Genomic DNA, 24,995 nt, shown 5'->3' with positions numbered 1-24,995 from the left:
AGATAAAGAAAAAGTACCTCCTTCAAGCATCGTTACACCAACACTGATTTGAGTTTCGAAATGGTGTGACATCTTGACGCTCATGTTGAAGCAGTAAACAACATGTAGCGCTGTAGTGCCTGCTTGACGGTCGCAATATATAACATGGAGCGCAATGTATGGCTTGGAGGACCTCGGTAATTCACATCATTGGACTTCTTTCGACGGCGCCGCATAAAAGCGGAAGTGCATAAAAGCGGAAGTGCGGTCTACGCTTGTGGATTCACAAGAGGAATTAGTAGTAAGAATTCTTCCAGTGGCCACACGCGTAGGAAACACGCCGCAGATGTTACGTCGAACAGGGAACGTCCTACTACGTCGATACAGGCTCTGTGTGTTGCAACATCAATCAGTACAACAAAGGAAGGAAACATATTTAGCATTTGACTTTTTATGTTTTTTTCCATTTTCTGTCAGAGTTGCATTGAAAAACTTTTATTTTATGGTTACTAGTTTCGCAATAAATTGTCCATTCTCAAACCATTGCCATAGGCTATGCAATTATTGAGTACAACTATGATGGTAACTGGAAAAATAGAATTTAGTAATCCAAGTAAGTGGTCCTTGCTCCTACATTGTCTTGAAACTTCACATATACTTTTAATATTGTTTTATTATTTGAGCACATTCATTGACCTTCTGTATACACCTAACTCACTCATATTGCATTTCCGGCACCTAGTTGTTTCTGTTGTTGTTTCAGTCACCATTTTTGTGAGTTTGGGCCCTGAATTTTTGGACATATTGTGTTAGGTGCCCTATAGTTGATCGGTGCTGTAAGTGAAAGTAGGTGCTGACATCTTTTTGTCAACATTATAACATAGTTACGAATACATAAATTATCTAACGAAATATTTGATGAAAAATTATTGATTTTGTGTAGCCAGCTTGCTGAATATACTATAACTGTGCTGCGCTATTTTATATGTACCGAAATTGTGAATTTGTATCCTTAATGTGTACGTTCGGAGCAGCTCTTATTAAATACTACGGGGAGAGTGTTGATTACACTGTCGAAAGGAGAATATGTAGGGAACGCAATAAAATCATCTATCAATAGCAACCACCCTTCAGTGTAGACGTTCCTAACGAAATTAACTTGCCTGACGAAATTGCGATAAGTTCGATAAATGTGCACTGTTTTCTTTTCTGAATCTTGTGATCAGCCCGAAATGCATGTGTTCATAAAGAATGAACAGACGGGGAACACCATTAAAACCGCAATGGTAACGCCACATTGTCACTGTTATTGAAAGAGCCATAGTAGAAGTATGGAGGCCTGACCTCGTTCTCAAATTAGGTCGTGACGAGCTACAGTGGTATGTGGCTAGGAAGACTGCGTTTGAAATTGCTACCTCTGTGCTGAATCAGTCACTTAATAAAACAAGGCTCTACAGGCTATGAATTCCGTTCTGCTCTTCAACATACATATCAACAGTTTCCATTTCAGTTGCATCTTCTGCACTGAACACAACAGCTTTTCACACTGTTTGACTTTGATCTACTGTCACATTGTACAGCAGTACTAACTGTTAAAAGTCAAATTGACATACTGATAATCTTATAATAATTCTTGTTTGTGAACATGAATGTCGATAAATTGTGTATCTTCTACTAATGTGGGAACTACCATACCATTTTCTTTTCAGCTATCAGGTCTGTGATTAAGTTGCGTTTTATCGACCCTATGTTCTGAATACTGTATTGGAATATTATTGTTTTGGTCTCTGTGTAAGCTAATTAGTTGGATAAAGCTACTGTCGAGGAAATTTGCCGATCAGTGCAAAATTAAATGCTTTTTTCAAGGTGTTCTCATGCTGAGTAAACGGTTTTTTTGTGTTACTACTGATTTTGTAGTTCTTGGTCAGTCGCCTAACATTAAGGCGAGATCAGTACCTGCAAGTGTATCTACATTGCAGTTTTTTCCAAATACAGACATTAAATGGGAAGACTGTTCGTAATAGACGGGACATATTAACAGTCGCACACGCTCTTAAAGGATCGCGACTCCATTAATGGGAATAAAAGAACTGTCGACTCACAAACCCATCGCAAGACAAAGTGAAATGCATGCAGGGTTCAGCTTTTTGGTTAGCTTCTTCGTATGTACGTGTTCTCTCTCTTTTAGTCCGTAGTCCATAAGGCTACCTGGTGCTCTCATGGTACAGACTTATTTCTAATCTTTCTTATGTAGCCGGAAACTAAATTAAATCTACATTTGCACATTATTCTCCTTAAACAGGCGGAAACTCTGACTTAACACCAATAGTAGTAACTACAGGCGACTCTCCGATTTTTGGATTAAAGAGACTTTAAAAGGACAGACTTCGGTTGATAGTCAATGGCCAAAGACAGTTTCCTTATTCTCGCTGGAAAGTTAATACAGAGTGATATAGAGTATTAAAAATTTCACTCCAGAATTATTGTTAGCTCTGATAGTATCGTGGCAGTGTTAACTGGTTTCCTTAGTCTGTTGTTATTATTATTTAACGTAAATGTCTGGTTTGTGTCCTTCTCCATTTTGTATGGATACAAGGTTACCCTGCCATTTTTGTTTATAGGATAGTCGCACTAGAAAATTGATTAACAATCGGAAAATTATTTGAAATAGAAACTGAAGAAGTGCTTCCATCGATGTACTTCATACAGTGTTTCACTGCGCTTCTATCATTAAGTCGTCGTAAATGGTATAGGCGTAACTTCATTGACATGACTACAATTTCTAGGAGTTTAATCATTCGGAATAACTTTCTTTCAGTAAGTTTATCAGTCTGCTGAGTAACAAAGATGGTCTGACTGCCTAAATGATCTCTCTTTTTCTAAAATTATCAATTGCCATGAACCAAAATTAGCCAGCCAGAGTATGTTTAGACCTATGTAAGTAAGTTCCTTATCGTTGTCTTACCCGTGTCCCACACGCCTGAGGCACATCACACCGCAGGGGGAGCGAGTGTGCTCCTGTATCCTGGAAAGGAAAACACACTACTCAGCCCTCCACTGTACTCAGTTCCGCATGCGGAGTTCCCTAGCATAGGCTCAATTAGCCTCCTCTGTCTTTCTCTCCATTCACACGCCTATGCACACACACGTTTCATACATGCGCACGAACCATATCCTCCCTCCCCCAATAATTACATTTTACTCAGAAGAGGAAAAATTCAAATATAATGAGCATAATCGATCACAAAGCGGTTCTGAGTAAAGGGCGATAAGTCAGAATTTCAGAGTATTACCATATTCTTGTCTTTTAGAGTCATCTTTCTTTGAACTGGAAACAAATATTTCTTCTCCTTCCTTCATTCTTTACGGCAGTATTTACTTGAACAATTGTACAGTTTCCATACGCGTGTTACCAAACATCGTATGTTTATATCAAACGTTTAACGATACACGTTTTGGGTGTACGTCTTCTCTAATTTGCATGGTGCGTGTACGATGTGTTGATTACATCGCAGTGTTAGAAATAATTCAGTATGGCAAATCGTCGGAAGTTTTAGAACCTTTCGGAAAATTTCACTGTATTACAACAGAACTACCACCTAAAACTGATGTACTATCTGCTGATAACTTTCATTAATTTTGAGCACACTGAAACACAAAACTTTTTAATCAATTTCATGAAAAGATTTTGTGTTTTAATAACGACCCACTGTATCCTAACTATTGCATAAACTGAGACAGTGTATTTTACGAGTGTGTAAATATGCAGGATACTAGCCTCTGCGTTTAAATAACATTTATTTCAGACAGATACTCGACATATCAGCGTACGGCGATGTGGAAATGGGAAAAAAATTACGGACATTGTACTCTTCGTAACGACGTGAAAAGCAGAAGCAAAGGTATGTTCTGTACTCGTGGTATGAGAGCTATGTAGCAATTAAAATATTTTAGGAAAAGTAGCCAAATAACGTGTACTGCTGCCATTTTTGTCCCTAAACATGTCCGAAACTCTTCCACCATTAATGCCTTTAATTGCCTTTATTAATTTGGGAAAAAATACATATTTCGTTGTACTGCATGGAAATTATTTTGCTCTAAACTATGTTGGAAGCAACACAGTAATAATGAGAATAAGAATAATGTCAGAAGTAATAATTTCAATGAGACAGGTATTCTTAAAGAATTTAATTCACTTGATGACAACAAGTCACAAAAATGGTCTTGTTTGGATTAGTTAACGTGCACTACATATTCTAGGATCTCTTGTAAATGCACTCTGAACAATTAAGACATTAAGAAGTCAAATCTTGCTTAACTTAAGTGTGCAGCAACGTTCTTAAAAAGTTGTCAATGTTCGGGTCATGTGTTCGATGGTACATTTACAAATATTAATGTCCAGTTTGTGATGAAGTTTTGCCACATGCTTGGAAAAAATACCAATTTTTGTTCTGTCCACAGAGGTTTCAGCTGTGTTGTTATACTAGTGGTAATGTACGAGTATCACAGTATTATCGTGCTTCCAAGTAAGAATATCTTTTTATGTGTACCTATGAGAAAGTAGGTTGGCCAAGAAACCAGCTTGACATGAAGAAAACAATACAGAGAAACGGCTGAAGGCTGTTGATAAAGCTATATAGTCACAGTGGTATTTTCTACCATTACGCTATAAACAATACTTTTCAGACTACTTTGGTTTGCTGGAGAGCTTTAGAGACTTTTTTACCAAACTGTATCAAATTTTAGATTTTCCCCTTGACCTTTACCTGTCCATATGGAACAGTTTACACATAATAATAGCTCTACGTTACACAGATATTTGTAGAGAAATAGTTTAAAATTGGTTTACATGAGTCATTACATGCAGATAGAAGCAATTTTTCCTACTCTAATTTCAATATTTCCAATATCTAATGTAAGCAGACAAATTATGAGTTTCAGTATTAAGAAGTGTTTAGTTCATTATGTAATTAGCCTTTTTAAGTTATAAAATATCCAGCTAAGGAAAACCACCTCCAGTCATCAACTTTTCGTTTCTGCATGTGCTGAAAGACATGAAAAAATGGGTTTCATAATAGAAAGTAACACAAAAATGATAACATAAAAAAACAAAAATACAAATTACATGTATAGCTGCTAAATATTGGTTATCTATCCATTTACCTCCAAGGTCTCAAATGAGAAACAAGACCTAGTATCGGATTTGCACCTACACCACAAAAGCATGAGAAGCTTGTTGCACGAGAATTGTAAAACACATTGCCACTGAAAAATAACATGGTACAAAGTTATCAAAGAATTTTTGATAGAACAATTAATACAGCCAACATTCAGTTCTGCTAGAGAGATTTGTCACTTCTTAATTATGGAGACATGCATGACTAAATCAATCAGAAACACAAGAATATATGAGTAAAATAACTTTGAACTTGGCACATTGAACGTCAACCAACAAATTGATTTAGTGAGCCATTCCGTTGAACATCAGACATTAAAATACTTTCACACATAAAGAGAAAATTCAGAAAAAAGTGTTTTCTGTTATTGGTAATAAACGTTCAACGATAGTAATTATAGAAAAATAGCTGTAAATAATACAAGAAGGTTTTCATAAACATTTATATTTTCGAAATCGTGAATGATGCAGCACAAAGAACAGCTTAAAACAAAAGGTGAACCACAAATTCTTATGTACAGAAGTGAACCAAAGCCCCATCGTGCCTATTGTTTTTAATCTACTCTAAAATCCCAGCTTACAACTATATGAAATGGTACTACGTCACTGTGATAAATATTTTTCTAGTATCATACACACAAGAAGTAGGGTGGTGAAGGGTAGTATTCTTTTTAGTCTAATGATAGATATTTTCACCAAATGTCTGGAGGATAAAATTTCCAAGTAAATGAAAATATCGCACAAAAGACAGCTTGTTATAAAATATATACATAAAGGGTACAAGCATGATGCAAGATTGCACAAATGGGGAAAGTAAGGCAAAATCCATCAATTCCAGCAAGTTATACCAACATTTTCAATCTAAAATTGACCATGAAAAGAACAGGACATTTGACTTCCTAAGTAGGAATGTAACAAAGAGAAACCAGAGTCGCCTTCAGTATATAAAGGAAGTCCATCACAGTAGAAACTACACTATTAAATGTTTTACCCAGCCTATCAAAATATTTGTATGAATTTCAAGAAGCTATATCTGATAAAATAGCCAACATGTTTAACAAAACCAATATTGATATACAGAGAAGTTTAATACAGGATGCAAATCAGGACAGGAATAGGGCATGAAAATGTAATATGTACATTATCACTGTCCAACTGTGTTGGACAAGTCGGAATACACTTAAACATCTGATCGAATGAAGACACACAGGGTGTACAAAAACTATGTATACAAAAGTTTGGTGTTTAAGGGTGACAAAATAAACTTTTTTTTATGTTAGAGAAATGTCACAGGTGCAACGTTTGCCCACCAGCGTTCCATGAAGACGCTGACTCCTAGTGATGATCAGAGAAGGTGTTCAAACTGACTTGTGATAAACATTGTTTTAGAGATGTTGCTAAAATGGTCTTCTATTTAAATTAATGCGTTCTAATGATAATGTAAATCGCTCAGAACAACCAGGTGTTTCATGAACAATGGCTGCAGCTTCAGCCAAATAAGTGGTGGGACGATAGTTGTCTCGCGCACCAAACTCTTCATCTCCCTTCACAAGAGCAGCCAACAGAAGTGAGGCTGGGAGAATGTGATGACCACGCTACCGGCACGCCTTTCCTTATAAAGAAACTGGGAAAAATGTTTTCTACACTTTCTCTGACATTAACGACAAATTTTTGTGGGTCCCTGCCTGACTGCTAGCGGGACTTTCTCTAACATTCTTGGCAATACTTCATGAAGAGGGATACGATAATTTCCCCCACCGAGTGTGTTAAGCAAAAGATACTGCCCAGTCAGCTGGTCATGGCCTTTACCACCCCAAACCTCTGTTGACGGTTGAACAAACGAGTTACCGTAAGATGACATTTGCAGCAACATCTCTCAAGCAACACTCAGCCTCGATCTTTCTATGTCGACTGCAGTGACTCACTTCTGGATGTCATTTACACTGTCGCTAATCAGTTGGTGGAGAGTGCTCCGTATTTTGTGAAATGTGTGTTAGAATATATTACATAAAGAGAAAGCGAACGTAAAGCTACACATTTGGCCATTGGTAGCAGTGGAAAAATTATCAGATACTTAGTAATCATCGACTCATAACGTAAACATCAAGTATGATCATAGGTAGGACAATAAAAGGACAATTGCTGTAAGTATAAAATACTCAGTGATCCCCCACATAATTGTGGGAGGGACGAATTCACCATGCGTTAGGAGAGCAATGCTTGTACACCCGAGTGAGGCAATGGATAACTTACTGAACAGTGCTATACTTCTTAGGTTAAGTATGACGTAAACTGATCATGTATCTTGTATGAAGAGCCTGAGGGTGAGCTCCCAGAGCTCTAAATACATATTACACGTACAAGTTAAACAGGACGGTTCAGGTGACTGGCAGCTTTCAAATAAATTGAAATAGATTTAAAACATAACAAACATAGCTGTGGTAAAGGAAAAAAATGTTAACGAGACAATGTAGATTATTAACAAGTTACTTAGATTTGCAATCAGAGACATACAAGGTCGATCTAAAACTAAATGTGTAACTACGAAATCACTGAGAGACGGAGGTACTAACGAAAAGAAAGACGAAAGTACTGACTAACAGGAAATAATTCAGCTAGATACCAGGGCAGCAACATTTCAATGTTGACGAAATGCATAGTTCTAACAATGGGACATTTAGCAGTGGCTAGGAACTGAGCCAGCAAAATCGTGTTATTTCACAACATTCTGGTTGATATGAACTCAAAAGACTGTAGGAAACTTTATCTGGCAGTTACAAAATTTGCGAAAATGTTTCAGTACGAGGATGCAACTGTTGTGGAATTTACAGAAAGGTGAAATAATTCGAAATGAAAAACTCCCGGAGTATCTAATTTTGCTGGGACTGGAATTAGTTGAACAGGTGGATACTAACCACTTTCGAAATGTTTGACAATACAAGAATTTTTATTGCACACATGTAACTTCTGAATGGACGTACTTACCACTGATCTGCAAGTTGTAGAGACGAATAGACTTCTTCTATTATCCAGTCTACAGAAATACAAACTATCCCAATTCACTTGGTCTTTTTCGTGGTCCTTGTGATGGCCTATCGAACGTTTTTGTGGGCTAGTTCGAAAAAGAAGGCGAATGCCTTGAAATTTCTCAAGGGGTGTAATGAAATTTGCGATTTCTTTTTATCAATTTTAAATATTTCTCATTTTACGTTTCATATGCTGAAAACAATTCCAAAAGACATGTGGAAGTTTATTTAGGAATTATTTAGTCCAAATTATACATTAATAGTTAAAACATGGGAAACATCAAATGCTATTAAGGCTCACAGTGCAGTACTCCTGGATAATGTGTATTTAACTAGATATTTCGTCAGCTAGCAATTTCTTTGCAAAGCTACGATAAAACCTATTGGCCAGCACCTATTGGAGATCTTACTGTTTTATACTGCTGATAGCTTTTTCTTTCAAATATCACTGTGTTCTCCCGCGAGACAGCATGGAATAAAATTAGGTTTTCATTGCGATCGACAAATTGACAAAGATATCGAAGTGCTTTTGGAATGTAGCATTTACTATTGAAGAACTGGAAAAATTTAGGGATGGGTTCTCTTAGCTGAATGCAACCATTTATGTCGCTTGGAAGTCTCAGTCCTTTTTATTAAGGGTATCAGTTCTCCGCTATAATTAAAATTGTGCCACACCTGACTTAAACATATATATTTCACATATACCCTGGCGTGCAAATAACATGTGGTACTAAATGCGGAACGACATAAAATGCAGTGCATTTAACTAATGATAAATCCTAGCTGAAATGTGGAAAAGAGAAAAGGCGAAAAAATGCGTAACAATATGCTACTGAGCTTCTAAAGCAAACAGTTAATACACATCTATAACTGGACACATAGAGTAAAACATTTAACTACCCTATAACTAGAATCACATCAACTTTTTAAAATGTCAGACATGCACTGCCACTAAATACAACGTGACAAACTATGATTTAGTTTGCTGTTAATTTCGATGCGTCAATGGACATGAAAAGTGAGGAGAATGAGAGTGACAAATTTCGGTAGTCAGCGTTACTTTGCATAAAACTCTCTAACGACGACCGAGGCCATGAGAACTTCTCATGAAAGATGTCATCCAGAACGATTTCAGGAGAACAGAAATTTGCTCTAAGCTAGCAGAATAGGAGGAAACTCGCTTTTTTTGTTATCATGTGACTTCTGGATTTTCCTGTGGTTGAATGATGAATGTTATGTTTTCAAATATCTGTGTCGATTAACGATACCATTTTCCGCATCCAGTGGAAAGTAGAATCGTCAGTGTGTTTGCTCATTCTACTGCATATAATATCTGTGAAATAGTTTGTATTATAAATCGTAATCGGTGTATTGTCTGAGAATGAATGTGTATGTGTGTGAAGAAAAAATGCTACACTTAGCCGTCGGCATAAGATTTCTCGCCCCAGTTGAAGACAAAAGTGTATCTAGCACAACACAGTCCTGCCAACAGGTTTAATAGAATGCAATTAAAAAAAGAAACAAGACTCTGGAAAGCCGTAACTGAATGCGTTGGGGCCGAGAACGGGCAACACGAACTTTACACTGTGCTGGGGATGACCCATTACCGCAGTGAGACGAGGAAAGGCCGAAGAGAACGGATATGGAGACTCGTCGACGTTCGAGTCACTATCACGCTGAACATTTTTTTTCCGTTAAAGCATAAACTGTATCCAATTTAGACCTTCAGAATGTGGCATCTCGTGTACTTCGTTTTGTTAGTGTGTTACTGATACCTTTATTTGAACATTAAGACATAACATAAACTTACGTAAACGACCACTTAGTTTCATCCATCTCACAAATAAAGCCAACAGAGAATAATAATGTATACGGTAACATTGTGTGTATCCAGTGAGGTACAAAAAGCCCAATAGATTGTTTGCACCAGATTACACACAATAATAATTCCGTTCTATACGTTTGACGTCTACGCCCGTCTTCATAGATGATCAGAGTGAGCACCTTGCATTTGCAAACACGTCTCCAGTAGCTGGATCATACTTCGCTAGACCCTATCCATCACCTGACGAGAATTCGAATCATAGCTCTATGGTGGATGCGGGTCTGATATCCCAGCAGTCTACTCAGTGAGTTGCGACGGCTGGTACGTGGTGCTGGCTGATAAAATTTCCTCCCTAGATTCCGATGCACTGGACTATGTGACAGCGTCGGCACCTCCTCGTTTTCATACACGAGTTTTCAAAATGCATCCCACATGAATTTGCTGGATAAATTTTTGTCTTGAATCTGGATGAATAATCGTATGCTGTCCTCCAAGTGATGCATTTTTCCTTCGTACAGTATACAGGGTGTATCATTATTGATGGCGTAAACACATACAGTTGAAAGTGCACTATACTAGAAGCAAAATAGTCTCAGTAGACATAGGATAAAAAATGCATATCTTAAGAGCTACGAGCAATTTTTCATCTTCTATACTGTGAAGAAAATCTCTTCTATTGCAAGCTCTTTGCTTTCCATATTTTGGGAAATGGTAATGTGGACCAAAACAAGAAGAAAATGTCCAGTAAACATGTGCTCTAAAATGCATACTTTAAGAGCTATGAGCACGTGCTCATCTTCGCTACTTCGAAACACAACTCTTCCAATGAACAATTGCTCATAACTTTTAAGGTATGCATTTTAGAGCACATGTTTACTGGATATTTTTTCTTGTTTTGGTCCATACTACTACTTCCCAATATGTGGAAAGCAAAGAGCTTGCAGTAGAAGAGGTTTGCTTCACAGTATCGAAGATGAAGAATTGCTCGTAGTTCTTAAGGTATGCATTTGCGACCCTCTGTTTACTGAGACTTTTTTGCATCTAGTGTAGTGTACTTCCAACTGTATGCGTTCACGCCATTAATTATGATACACTCTGTATATACTTGCGTAAACTATTTACCTATAATAGGGTAAGAAGTTTCTGGAAATGTTCCCATGTTTCATGGAAGTTATAGGCGTAACTGTAAGACATCGTGACATTTGCAATCTTGCAGTAAAGAAAGGTGGTCAAGTTATGTGTATAGATAAGGTATAAAAGGAATTGAGCAATTGTTAAACAGAAAAGGTTAAGAAAGAGTTTGTAAACCTTTTACTTGGAAAAGGGACAGGTTTCTGGACTTCTGCAGAGAACACCCCTACGTACATTAATCTTAAAACAGAAAGAAATATGGCTGGATGAAAACAACAGAAATGTGTCCCTGAGGTCATCGAGTGTAGAAGGCATAGGGTCCTTTAGGTATGATATTTTCTATAAGCATCATGTATTTTATGCCGAAGAATTATAAAAGACATAGATGTTCTCAGCTATTTATCTGAAGATTATAGATAAATATCCATCCCAGTAGGCAACAGCCATTGTCCTATGGAATTAAGAACTTGCGTTATGTTAGACTAGGTCCGCAAGGAACAAATAATGTAAATAACGACAAAAAATTGATTATATTATGAACATACGTATGTAATGGCCATTACAGATTGGCGAAGAAAACTAAAAGTAGTCTGAAGATTACAGCATTCTTTCCTTATTCACTGCGAAAAATCTGGGAAAAAATGTGAGTTAAATGAGCTTTTTCCAGCGTTGTGTACTTCCATTGTTTGTACACAGAATAAAACAATTCTTATTTTGTCCACGGGAGAAAGAATTCTGTTGTTACAACATAATGAAAAACTCGCGCCACAAGACATTCAAAAAATTTCTGTACAAAAAACGACATGGAACTTAAAAAGGAAAGAAAAAAATGACAGAGCATAATGGCATGATTGTGTTAAGTGCCATGCGCTCTACATTCCATGCAGTAGTACAACTGGCCGGAAGCGACTGTGTCGCCGTTGCTACTTACACAAAGTATCATGCCACCTTTCGCACACTTACCATTTGGTCCTATAAGGAAAGCAAAAGAGAGAGAGAACAAAAACAGTTTGAGTAGTGCAGAGATACAGAAGTTGTGTACATGAGAGGCTGTATCTTAAGCAGCTAGCCGTCTAACCGATGAAGGCGGAATATTCTACGTCGTCATCGTCGCTTAGGATAAACTGAAAAAAAAGTAACTAACTCATAAAACTATCATTCTCTATAAACGCAGAAACATATACGCACGTTTCCATAAATCAAAAATTGACAAGAGACTGTGTAGTCATTTGGCAGTAGTTTTCTACAGCGCTTTTCTCACTGTATTCATCATTGCCTGCAAAGGTTAGGTCATACCTATCTCCTTTCTGAATGTCTGACTATCCCGAAATTCCTAAGTCATACGGATACATTATGTAGTTTTTTTTATATACGGTACGGAGTACCGTTTTGTAGACATTTAAATTTTGTAATACTGACAATTAATAACCACTTTATTTCATATTTTACTGAAAAGAATGCGTGTTTTTAAGAATCTATGTCAGTTTACACAAGAAATCTTCTTCAGGCTCGATGCAAATCACAAGAAGTGTGCAACTAATGTAGATACTGAATCGGTCCAACTTTTGTTATACATAAACCACCTCCACACTTATGCTGTAAAAAGTATACATAAGCACAGAAAATAATGTTCATGCTGTTTTATACAAGGCATGATGTAACTTTCTCAATAATAGTAACTCAGGGTGGAAAAAATTGTGTTTAAACCTTCTGGACGCTAATACTGACAAGAAATTGAATTGTAGAACTGTAAATAATATACAACAGATATTCCTGTTCTACAAGTCTATAGCTTAAAAGCCTTGCGCGTGGCATGATTCCCTGTTATGGCAATGTAGCTGTCACGAAAGTTACGATGCATGCTTACTTTCATTCATGTCATATGGAACAATGTATTGGGACAGTTCCACACTACGATATAGTGTAGTCAACGCTTTAGAAACCGAAATAAAGAATATTGTCTGGCATAAATTTTCAAATCTCTTACAGAGAACTTCAAATAAAGGAAAATAGTAATAATATTCACAGGTTATTTATTGACATATGAAATTAGTCCTTAACAAGTCGACATAAATCCAGAATAGCAGGGCCGTTCGGAAGAATAACTCTGAACCTGGGTTTAGCAAGCAACATAAATATAAGTATAAAAATATTCCATCAGCCTCCAGTGATTCAAAATAGTTGGTAAACGTGGAAGTAAGGAACACATCAAATGAATTCGCAATTGCAAATAATGAGTACCATGAACTGTAGAATGGAATGACGACAATGAAAATTTGTGAAGGACCGGGACTCAAATCTGGATTTCCCGCTTATCACGAGCGGTCGTCTTACCATTTGGCTATCTGTGAGGGATTCAGGCCAGACCCAAACTTCCCTTATGTCGTCAACCATGCGTCTACTATCTGTGCTGTCACATCCATTATCTATATTCCCGTACAGGTTAGACGTTGTGCCTGAAAGTCGTTTGCCCGGTATCGGCAGATAAATACGATATTGCAGTGCCTGCATTATTCTGCTGACGACGTATTGAGGCGACCACAGCTGTTGCGAAACATATAAAATGAATTCGCAATTTCGAATAATGACTACCATCAGATGTAGAGTGCAATGGCGACATGTTTCAGAAACTGTACAACTGGAGCATAGACTTGTATAGGAGAAATACGTGAGCCATGGAAAAACTTTACAAGAATGAACGACAAGCATTTCAAATATTGTGCAATGTCTGACTTGAACATTTACAAGTATATAAATATGTACATAACCAATAGCCGAGAAAGTCTTATAGCTAATGTGAAATGTAGAAGCAATAACTTCAACAACCAAGATCGCTAATTATAATTTTATTTTTGATGACCGGTTTCGACAAATCTAAGTTACCATCATTGGTTCTGTAAAGCACACAGATCGCAAATATCAATCGTAATCAGGTCAGACACAGTAAGGTGGCGCACATATTTTCAGAAAATTGGTATCTGCAACATCCCTTACGTACCTCTCACTACATGTCCATCACATCTACAACATAGCGTGTACAGTCGCGGCATGTCATTCTAGGAACATGCAGAAATTGATGCTTCGGCGTGTCAATAATAAAACAAGGTTTGCTAAAATATCTTGCATATTGCACCGACTGCACAAGTTCATGTTAACACGACAGAGGAAAGAAGACTAAGCATCACAAGTCAAAGCAAAGATGTTACACGCTAACAGCTGGTGGCAATGTTGTGGCAGATATACAGAAATAAGATCATGAATTATAAATCGTAAGTAAAGATTTTTTTTCCTGAAAAATTTTCTTAATTATTTTTAAATTAAATTTCTAATAAAATTATAAAAGAACGTACTGTATATTAACCGCACTACCTATTGCCATACAGTCGAACAGATGCTAATGAGATGATGACGCGAATATACAGCCTCTCTCATCGAACTATTCAATTTCACTTGCCAGTGGTGTACTCTGTCAAGCAGACGAGGCTCTAACGACTGAGAATTGGTGGTATAATCATAACATCGAGTACAGAGGAAATGCTGTACCACACTCACGTGAATTACGAACTGTGGCTGGTAAAGCTCACAGATGGCAGTTCCATCACCAGCCTTACCTGCAATAGGTCTGTACCCCTCTCAGGGACTCAATGAGCATACTTACTGTATTAAATCTAGCCTACGAAACATGATAAATCACTGGGATACGATATGGGCAAGAAACAGAAACAAGAGAAAATTGATTAATGGAACTTGGAAAGTTGCCACCTGGAACGTTAGAGGAATTGCTCTTAAGGAAGTGAATTAGCTAAAGATATGAAAGAAAAGGAACCAGATTCTGCAGCAGTTACAGAAACAAAGAAGAAAGCATCAGGAGCTAAATATGTAGACAACTCTATTATGATCTACAGTAGAGTAAATCGTTAACAAACAGCAAGTAAAGATGTTGCAATCTACATTCATAAAAAATGGGAAGATAAAATACTGGACAGTGGATATGTAAATGAACGCACTGTACTAGTAGAAATAAAAGGTACAAAAATTATCCTAAGAATAATAGCAAGTTATGTCCAGAAGAAGGAAAAATTGACGAGTCTAAGACCTTTTACAAACAGTTACAAGTGATCTTAACCAGGGACAAGGTCAGATTTTACTTACGGGAAATCTCAGTGCTAGAATCGGAAACATACCAGTTTCAAAAATCATAGACACATTTGGAGAAAACGTTTGCAAAGAAAACGGAAAATATTGAGAGATATTGCTGCCTTTAATCACTGAGAAATTACTAACAGTTTCTTTAATAAGGAAGTCGTGACCAGTTTTCCTTGTCAGCAAGAGGATATAGACCTGTTATTGATATATAATAGTAAATTATGGATTTCCTGGACAGGTTATAGATGCCAGAGTTTACCAAAGAGTGGATACTGGATCAGACCACTTCCTGACATCCATGCAAAATGAAGAAAACTTAAGAAACCAGTTCAGGACCAAAAGAAAGAATAAGTTCTTAAATTTTACGTTTTAGAAGATAGCAGCATAAGAAATCTCTACTAAAAGCGGATGACAAAAACATTAACAAATTTAGAAACGGCAGAAGACTTGAAAGAACAATGTAAAAACTTAAAGTCAACCGTACTGAACAGAGCTAATGGGATTCTGGGGAAGAAAAGGAAATACAGGAAACGTAGAGGAGTAAGGATTTGGACACCAGAGATACAAAGAGAAAATAAAGAAAATCGACAAGGTTTCAAGACCTAGACAAATAATCTTATTAATTAAAGGTATAATGCATTTGAAGAGATGAGAAATAATGCAAAATACATAACTTGGAGGGTGCATGCAGAATGGGAACGCTTCGTTAGAAATAGAGAGTATGATTTACACCGCAGACAAATTATCGCTTATAAAGTTATAAAATAACGGAACAGCCAAGAAAATGATCGTATACTTATTAATAAAATAGGAAAGAAAGAATGGATAACTCATTATAAAAACTTGTTGTATGATGATATTTTAATTCAGACTTAACCCGAACTGAATGATACAAAAGGCCTGGACGATATTGATATGAGAGAACTGATGGAAGCTCTAAACGCTACAAAAAGCCATTGGTTTAGATGGAATAAATGTAGTAACTATCGAGTAATAAACCTCCTGGATTCAACCTATAAATCATATGCCAAAATCTTGAATGCAAGGCTTAAAGTATCATGGAAATGCTAATATCTGAAGAACGATCTGGGTTTAGAAAAGGACGATCAACTACTGACGATGCTTTTACACTGTAACAAGTTATAGCAAAGAGACGAGAGTTCAATTAAAAAACCCATCTTCGCTTTCATGGATTTTGAGAAAGCATTAGGCAGTCTAATGTGAGTAGAGAAGTCGTATAGAATATCATGACTGGACGAAACTATCCATCTCACCTCATAATAATACTAAGAATCTACACACAAACAAGGGTATTGTTAAGAGAAGTGGAAATATAACAACAAATTCAATGAACCCAAACAAAGGGGTACAACAAGGACGCTGTATTATTTCAACACTCTTCAATATACTATAAATATAGATGAAGTTATCAGCAAATGGAAAATTTTGAACATAAATAGAGTTCTTTTAGATCATTACTCTAGACTAAATGTAGTTTTATATGACTTTGATTATAGAGAATGAAGGTGACCTACACATGGGAGTCTATAAGTACCAGCACACAGCCTTAGATTACAACCTAACATTATCGGTAGATTAAACGAAAGCGATGTCATTTCAGTACAGTCTACCAGTAATATCTAAAACAGTTTTGAATAACATAATCTTTGAGCAAGTATAACATTTAAAATATCTAGGATGCGACAGCACTTATGAATATAGCCATGACGTGGACCAAAAATTTAATAAATTTACTTCCGTATGTGGAAACATCGTAAAAAGTTGGCAGAATGAAGCTGGGAAAGAACTCAGCTGAAGTTTCATAAAAAAAATAGCAGCAGTGAAGCCTTACTTATGAAACTGAAGCACGAGTAACAGAAAGATGTAAGAAAGTAGAATACAGGCTCAAGAAATTTGATTTATAAGAGGAGTAGAAGGATGTACAAGGGAAGATCGAAAAAGAAATGAAGATATAAGGAATGATTTAGGAATATATAAACAAAACGAAAAATAAAGGAAGATAGGAGAAAATAGAAGAATCATATAGACTGTATGGGTGGAGAAAGATACCTGTAAAGGCTGGCAATTATAAATGCTTTGGAAGAGGAAACGTAGGAAGACTATACAAGAGATGGAGTACTGTAACAGGCAATTTGCTAATACGTAAAGTGAAGAAGAAGAAGGAGGAGTAGAAGAAGAAGAAGAAGAAGAGGAAGAAGAAATTATAAGGCACCTACAGTGTGGAAATATATCGTCACTTAGTAAGCTTACAGATTGCTCGGGCGTCTAGGTGATAAGAATACAGAAAAAAATGGACTAAGTACATGTCATTATGTATATAGGCAACAACGTATAACCACTAAAATATTGCATTCTTGAAATATCATATACAAATCATAGTATTATTGACCGATACCAGTAGAACAACGTCTAGGTGCGAACGTAACAAGGTGCTTGAAGTTTTGGTGTAACGAGCATTTAGTTAAAGACCAGAAATTACGTAATCAATAAGAGCAAACAAATAATTTGCATTATAGTGATATAAGTACAATATGAAAGTAACTATGATTACTATCTATACAAAAAACACCATAAGAAATCATCGTAGTTCGAAGTCTAGCTGCCATTAGTCAAAGGTAGGACATCAGTAACGTGAATTATACCGATAATATATACATAATTACAGTGTTTAATTTTCATAATGCGAGAGAAGGATAACATGTAATATCGTAAGAAAATATGTAATTCGACACAAGGTGTCAGTGCTAGTTTTAAGACCTCGAGCCACATGTTACGTTAGCACCTCACCTTTTGTTCTACTGGTATTGGTGTATAATTCTGTGATTTGTATATAGTATTTTAAGAATGCAATATCTGAGTTGTCCCACTTGTTACCTACACGCACTGTGACACGTTCTCTTTATCACCAAGACTTCCATTGATCTTCTGTAAACTTATTAAAGGGCGATATATTTTCCCTCTGTGTTTGCCTTGTAGCTATTTGGCTATATATCAGTAGATAGTACAATACATTATTTTATACTTTTATAGGAAGTTTACTTTTAAAATTTTTTACAAAATACTGATCCAAAAGAAATTTGTTATTTCAATACACCCCAATCTGGATTACTTGTGTTAAATAGTTACGTACTAAAATGTACCTGTAGCATTCTTTTGTCGACCCCTTGGATGTAACTTCCTTTTTATGCTTTACAATTTACGATCGCATTTCTGTGTGTCTATTACTGTAGATGCACCTGCTAGTACTTTGTAACGTCTTTGCTTTGACATGTTATCCTCAGTTATCTTTCATGTGTAGTGTGAACATGAGCTTGTGCAGTCGGTGCAATATGTATGATATTTTATGTCAACCTTGTTTTATTATTGACATGCCGATGCATCACTTTCTGCATCTTCGTGGAATGACGTGTCGTGACTTAACACCATATATTGTACGTATGAAGAAGATGTAAGGAGATGTATTTGCATAAGGATGTTGAATAGCCTATACCCATTTTGTGAAAATATGTACCCCATCTTATTGTAGCTCACCTGATTATGTTTGTAATTTGTGATTTACATGCTTTCAGTTCCAGTGATGGAAACTTAGATTTACCGAAGCCGGTCAATAAAAAACAAAATTATGACTAGTTATCTTGGCTGTTTAAGTTTTTACTTCTACACACATCAAAAACAGTTTTGCATTATCCCGTTTCTCAGAACTCCTGACGATAGACATTGACTGGATATTGTATTACAGACACAATCCCTTTGACTGTTCAGTGATGTCACTAAACCCTCCTAAAGATGTAAACAACCATGCATGAGCAGCGCCTATTAGACGGAGGGGGTCCGACAGCCGATCAGTTCCAGTCATTTCACCAGGAAGGAGGTACACGGCTCGTGTTGTCTGTAGTTCAACCATGCCTAGACGGTCAATACCAAGGTTCGATCGCGTCCGCATTGTTACTTTGTGCCAGGAAGGGCTCTCAACAAGGGAAGTGTCCAGGCGTCTCGGAGTGAACCAAAGCTATCTTGTTCGGACATGGAGGAGATACAGAGAGACAGGAACTGTCGATGACATGCCTCACTCAGGCCGCCCAAGGGCTACTACTGCAGTGGATAACCGTTACCTACGAATTATGGCTCGGTGGAAACATGATAGCAACGCCACTCAGTTGAAAAATGCTTTTCGTGCAGTCACAGGACGTCGTGTTACGACTCAAACTTTGCAACCACGACACCATGCAGCGCGGTCCAGATGGGCCCAACAACATTCCTAATGGACCGCTCAGGACTGACGTCACGTTCTCTTCACCTATGAGTGTCGCATATGCCTTCAACCAGACAGTCTTCGGAGGCGTGTTTGGAGGCAACCATGTCAGGCTGAACGCCTTAGACACTCTCTCCAGCGGGCGCAGCGAGGTGGAGGTTCCGTGCTGTTTTGGGGTGGCGTTATGTGGGGCCGACATACGCCGATGTTGGTCATGGAAGGCGGCGTAACGGCTGTGCGATACGTGAATGCCATCCTGCGACCGATAGTGCAGCCATATCGGCAGCATATCGGCGAGGCATTCGTCTTCATGACTACAGTCAGCGCCCCCATCGTGCACATCTTGTGAATGACTTCCTTCGGGATAATGACAGCGCTCGACTAGAGTGGCCAGCATGTTCTCCAGGGATGAACCCTGTGGAACATGCCTGGGATGTATTGAAAAGGGCTGTTTATGGACGACGTGACCCACCAATCACTCTGAGGAATATACGCCGAATCACCGTTGAGGAGTGGGACAATCTGGACCAACAGTGCCTCGATGAACTTGTGAATAGTATGCCACGACGAATACAGGCATGCATCGATGCAAGAGGACGTGCTACTGGGTGTTACAGGTACCGGTGTGTACAGCAATCTGCACCACAACCACAGAAGGTCTCGCTGTCTGGTGATACAACATGCAATGTGTGTTTCTCATGAGTAGTAAAAATGGCGGAAATGATGTGTATGTTGATCTCTATTCCAATTTTCTGTATGGGTTCCGGAACCGAGGTGATGCAAAACCTTTTTTGATGTGTGTATATTTCATATTACTCTAGATCGCCCCCACATTTGAACGATGTCAAGCATATATGTTACAGATTAGTTACATGTGAGCTTAAGCATTTAGAAATAGACACCGAAAAGAAATACTGAGAAAAAGAAAAGAAAGAGCAAATAAAAAAGACCGCCATGGTGCTGGATGTATGAAAAGATAAACGTAATAGGAGAACGATTTGAAAAGCTGACGGTAACAAACGCTACATTTCTACAACCGCGCCTAATGTAAATGAAAAACTGTGTTGTCGGTGAATTCGCGCTTCCCAGTGCTCGTAGAATTTACAGCAGCAGCTACCTGTTCCTGAGCTCGACACAAAAGTTTTGTCTCAAGTACAGATAGTGTTGAGGATCAGTGGACAAAGTTCAAAACCATCGTACAATATGCATTAGATGAGTATGTGCCAAGCAAGATCGTAAGAGATGGAAAAGAGCCACCGTGGTACAACAACCGAGTTAGAAAACTGCTACGGAAGCAAAGGGAAGTAAACAGCAAGCATAAACATAGCCAAAGCTTTGCAGACAAACAAAAATTACGCGAAGCGAAATGTAGTGTGAGGAGGGCTATGCGAGAGGCGTTCAATGATTTCGAAAGTAAAGCTCTATGTACTGACTTGGCAGAAAATCCTAAGAAATTTTGGTCTTATGTCAAAGCGGTAGGAGGATCAAAACAAAATGTCCAGACACTCTGTGACCAAAATGCTACTGAAACAGAGGATGACAGACTAAAGGCCGAAATACTAAATGTCTTTTTCCAAAGCTGTTTCACAGAGGAAGACTGCGTTGTTGTTCCTTCTCTAGATTGTCGCACAGATGACAAAATGGTAGATATCGAAATAGACGACAGAGGGATAGAGAAACAATTAAAATCGCTGAAAAGAGGAAAGGCCGCTGGATCTGATGGGATACCAGTTCGATTTTACACAGAGTACGCGAAGGAACTTGCTCCCTTCTTGCAGAGGTGTACCGTAGGTCTCTAGAAGAGCGTAACGTTCCAAAGGATTGGAAAAGGTCACAGGTCATCCCCGTTTTCAAGAAGGGACGTCGAACAGATGTGCAGAACTATAGACCTATATCTCTAACGTCGATCAGTTGTAGAATTTTGGAACACGTATTATGTTCGAGTACAATAACTTTTCTGGAGACTAGAAATCTACTCTGTAGGAATCAGCATGGGTTTCGAAATAGACGATCGTTTGAAACCCAGCTCGCGCTATTCGTCCACGAGACTCAGAGGGCCACAGACACGTGTTCCGATGTAGATGCCGTGTTTCTTGACTTCCGCAAAGCGTTCGATACAGTTCCCCACAGTCGTTTAATGAACAAAGTAAGAGCATATGGGCTATCATACCAGTTGTGTAATTGGATTGAAGAGTTTCTAGATAACAGAACGCAGCATGTCATTCTCAATGGAGAGAAGTCTTCCGAAGTAAGAGTGATTTCAGGTGTGCCGCAGGGGAGTGTCGTAGGACCGTTGCTATTCACAATATACATAAATGACCTTGTGGATGACATCGGAAGTTCACCGAGGCTTTTTGCGGATGATTCTGTGGTACATCGAGAGGTTGTAACAATGGAAAATTGTACTGAAATGCAGGAGGATCTGTAGCGAATTTACGTATGGTGTAGGGAATGGCAACTGAATCTCAATGTAGACAAGTGTAATGTGCTGCGAATACATAGAAAGAAAGATTCCTTATCATTTAGCTACAATATAGCAGGTCAGCAACTGGAAGCAGTTAATTCCATAAATTATCTGGGAGTACGCATTAGGAGTGATTTAAAATGGAATGATCATATAAAGTTGATCATCGGTAAAGCAGATGCCAGACAGATTCATTAGAAGAATCCTAAGGAAATGCAATCCGAAAACAATGGAAGTAGGTTACAGTACGCTTGTTCGCCCACTGCTTGAATACTGCTCAGCAGTGTGGGATCCGTACCAGATAGGGTTGATAGAATAGATAGAGAAGATTCAACGGAGAGCAGCGCGCTTCGTTACAGGATCATTTAGTAATTGTGAAAGCGTTACGGAGATGATAGATAAACTCCAGTGGAAGACTCTGCAGGAGAGACGCTCAGTAGCTCGGTACGGGCTTTTGTTGAAGTTTCGAGAACATACCTTCACCGAGGAGTTAAGCAGTATATTGCTCCCTCCTACGTATATCTCGCGAAGTGACCATGACAATAAAATCAGAGAGATTAGAGCCCACACAGAGACATACCGACAATCCTTCTTTCCACGAACAATACGAGACTTGAATAGAAGGGAGAACCGATAGAGGTACTCAAGGTACCCTCCGACACACACCGTCAGGTGGCTTGCTGTGTATGGATGTAAATGTAGATGTAGGTGAGGCGTTGCTGCTGCATAAACACACAAGTGCTCCAACCACTAGCATCATAGCCAGACCTCGTTGTCTCGCATGCATCCTCCAAATCTCGTTCGTTCTAGCACTTGGGATTTTCACAACAGGTAGTGTATACCAATTTGTAACATCTCATCATATTTTCAGGTTGTCTTCAGCTTATTCTTTTCGGTTTAATTGCATGTTTATTCATCTCTTTACAGTTCTCTGATATTGTCTACCTTCTTTCCAACGTCGTAGGCCCAACATCTGGGAAGCTTTACAACTCTACCGAACTCCTTGGGTAACGGTAACCTTCAGCTTTCCTGGAGGTAGGGATCGACACTTACTCATAGGTAGTTTTAATCTGAGGAATATATCAAAATGGTTCAAATGACTGTGAGCACTATGGGACTTAACTACTGAGGTCATCAGTCCCCTAGAACTTAGAACTACTTAAACCTAACTAAGCTAAGGACATCACACACATCCATGCCCGAGGCAGGATTCGAACCTGCGACCGTAGCGGTCACGCAGTTCCAAACTGACGCGCTTAGAACCGCACGGCCACACCGGCCGGCAAGAATATATCGAAATCTGAAAGACATACGCATGGACAGCAGGATGACTGAGGTAGCACTTGCCAAATGTATTCACTCAACTATTCAGGCGATCATTCTCCTGTAGTAGTAATAGCACAGCGTCCAACATCTGACGTCACATGTCACATTTCTTGCATTTTTTTTTCCTGTACGACAATAAATTGCCGTGGCAATTACACCTAAAGGCTCTCTGTCTGGCATGATGACACCTTTGTAACCATAAGAAAAAGTCATCAGTTTCATCACTTATTTAACGTTTACAGGCTACGTCACAACTGTTTCGGGCTGTGATTTCAGCTCACATCATCTAGCCTCAACGGTTCACCTTCAACGTGTGTCTTTATTTTAACGAGATTATGATATCCACCCGCCTCTGCCTCTGTTCAGAAGTAAAGCACTGAGGAACCCATGGTGCAGTAATTTTTTCTTTGCTTAAAGAATATGTCAAAATATGGAATAAATCCCTGTGGACACACAAATTCTTCTGTGTCGAAGACTACCTGACGCACGCTTATTATCCGTGCAGCAAAATGGAATGCTAGAACAAACAACGGGCACTATGCAAACGATGTACGGTAGGAACAGTATTCATTGCGTCGACTCTCAATGCCGATGAAGAATTACTTCCTCCTTTTCTAAAACCTGATCGTTCTTCAGATATTAGCATTTCCATGATACTTTAAGTCTTGCATTCAAGATTTTGCCATATAATTTATAGGTTGAATCCAGGTGGTTTATTCCTCGATAGGTACTACATTTCTTTTTTACAAAGATGCTGAGTGTAGATTATCGTATAGAATAACATACTTTTCGTCGCCATTAAATGAAAATGAAAAAGGAAAGCAGGCGAATGAAACTCAAATTATTAGAAATTTGGACCAAAGTATTTCATTTTGGCGTAATTGTTCCAAACATTTCGGAAAGGAGCGTGTCAGTCTCATAATATGCATTCTACTTAAAGTAAATATTAGTCACGATGCTGATCGAATGTGAAGTTCTTTAGTGGGAGATAAGGTTGGCAGGTGTAATCACACACAAGCTGTACTGTTATTTAGTTTTTCTGCACTGTTTATTATAAATTTCTGCACGGTGAATGTATCAATAAAAGCGGAAGTTTAAGAAAATCATCGAATTTTTCACATTGGAACATGCTTAGACAGTTCCTGCGGTATATAAGAGAATCAGACCACTGAGACAAGACGCAGGAAATTGCAGACAAACGTAAACGTAACAACGGTTCTATCTCACGTGAAAGGTATACTTACAGTGTAAGCAATTTTTTATTCATTTAAATTATTGAGGGGTGAGAAAAGGAGGCTATTTGTCCGAAAGATACAGAATGTGTTGCACAATCCAGGAGCAGTTCTGGGGCTTGCGTACAACAGAGTGAACTTTCGAAACACCACAGTATTTTCATCGAATGTTAAAGCACATCGAATGTACGACTATTTGACACATGCTGTGACATTTTATGGTACGAATAGTTATTCTATAGAAATGCCTTGGGCCACGCGGTATTAGCCGAGTGGTCTCAGGCGCTGCAGTCATGGACTGTGCGGCTAGTCCCGGCGGAAGTTCTAGTCCTCCCTCGGGCATGGGCGAGTGTGTTTGTCCTTAGGATTATTTAGGTTAAGTAGTGTGTAAGCTTAGGGACTGCTGACCTTAGCAGT

General features: G+C 38.2%; 1 protein-coding gene across 1 annotated transcript in view; it reads right to left on the bottom strand.

The window, feature by feature from the left end:
- The window catches only part of LOC126484384 (regulator of G-protein signaling 17), an 882,604-nt gene that overhangs the window by 475,003 nt on the left and 382,606 nt on the right, over positions 1-24,995 (bottom strand). Inside the window, exon 3 of the mRNA XM_050107876.1 lies at positions 2,945-3,004. Coding sequence (XP_049963833.1) covers positions 2,945-3,004 — 60 coding nt within the window. The remainder of the gene's footprint in view (positions 1-2,944; positions 3,005-24,995) is intronic.

The sequence above is a fragment of the Schistocerca serialis genome, chromosome 6 (genome assembly GCF_023864345.2).
Source record: "Schistocerca serialis cubense isolate TAMUIC-IGC-003099 chromosome 6, iqSchSeri2.2, whole genome shotgun sequence".
NCBI lineage: Eukaryota > Metazoa > Arthropoda > Insecta > Orthoptera > Acrididae > Schistocerca > Schistocerca serialis.
The sequence above is the reverse complement of the archived record's forward strand: the minus strand, read 5'-3'. Positions and strand labels throughout refer to the sequence as shown.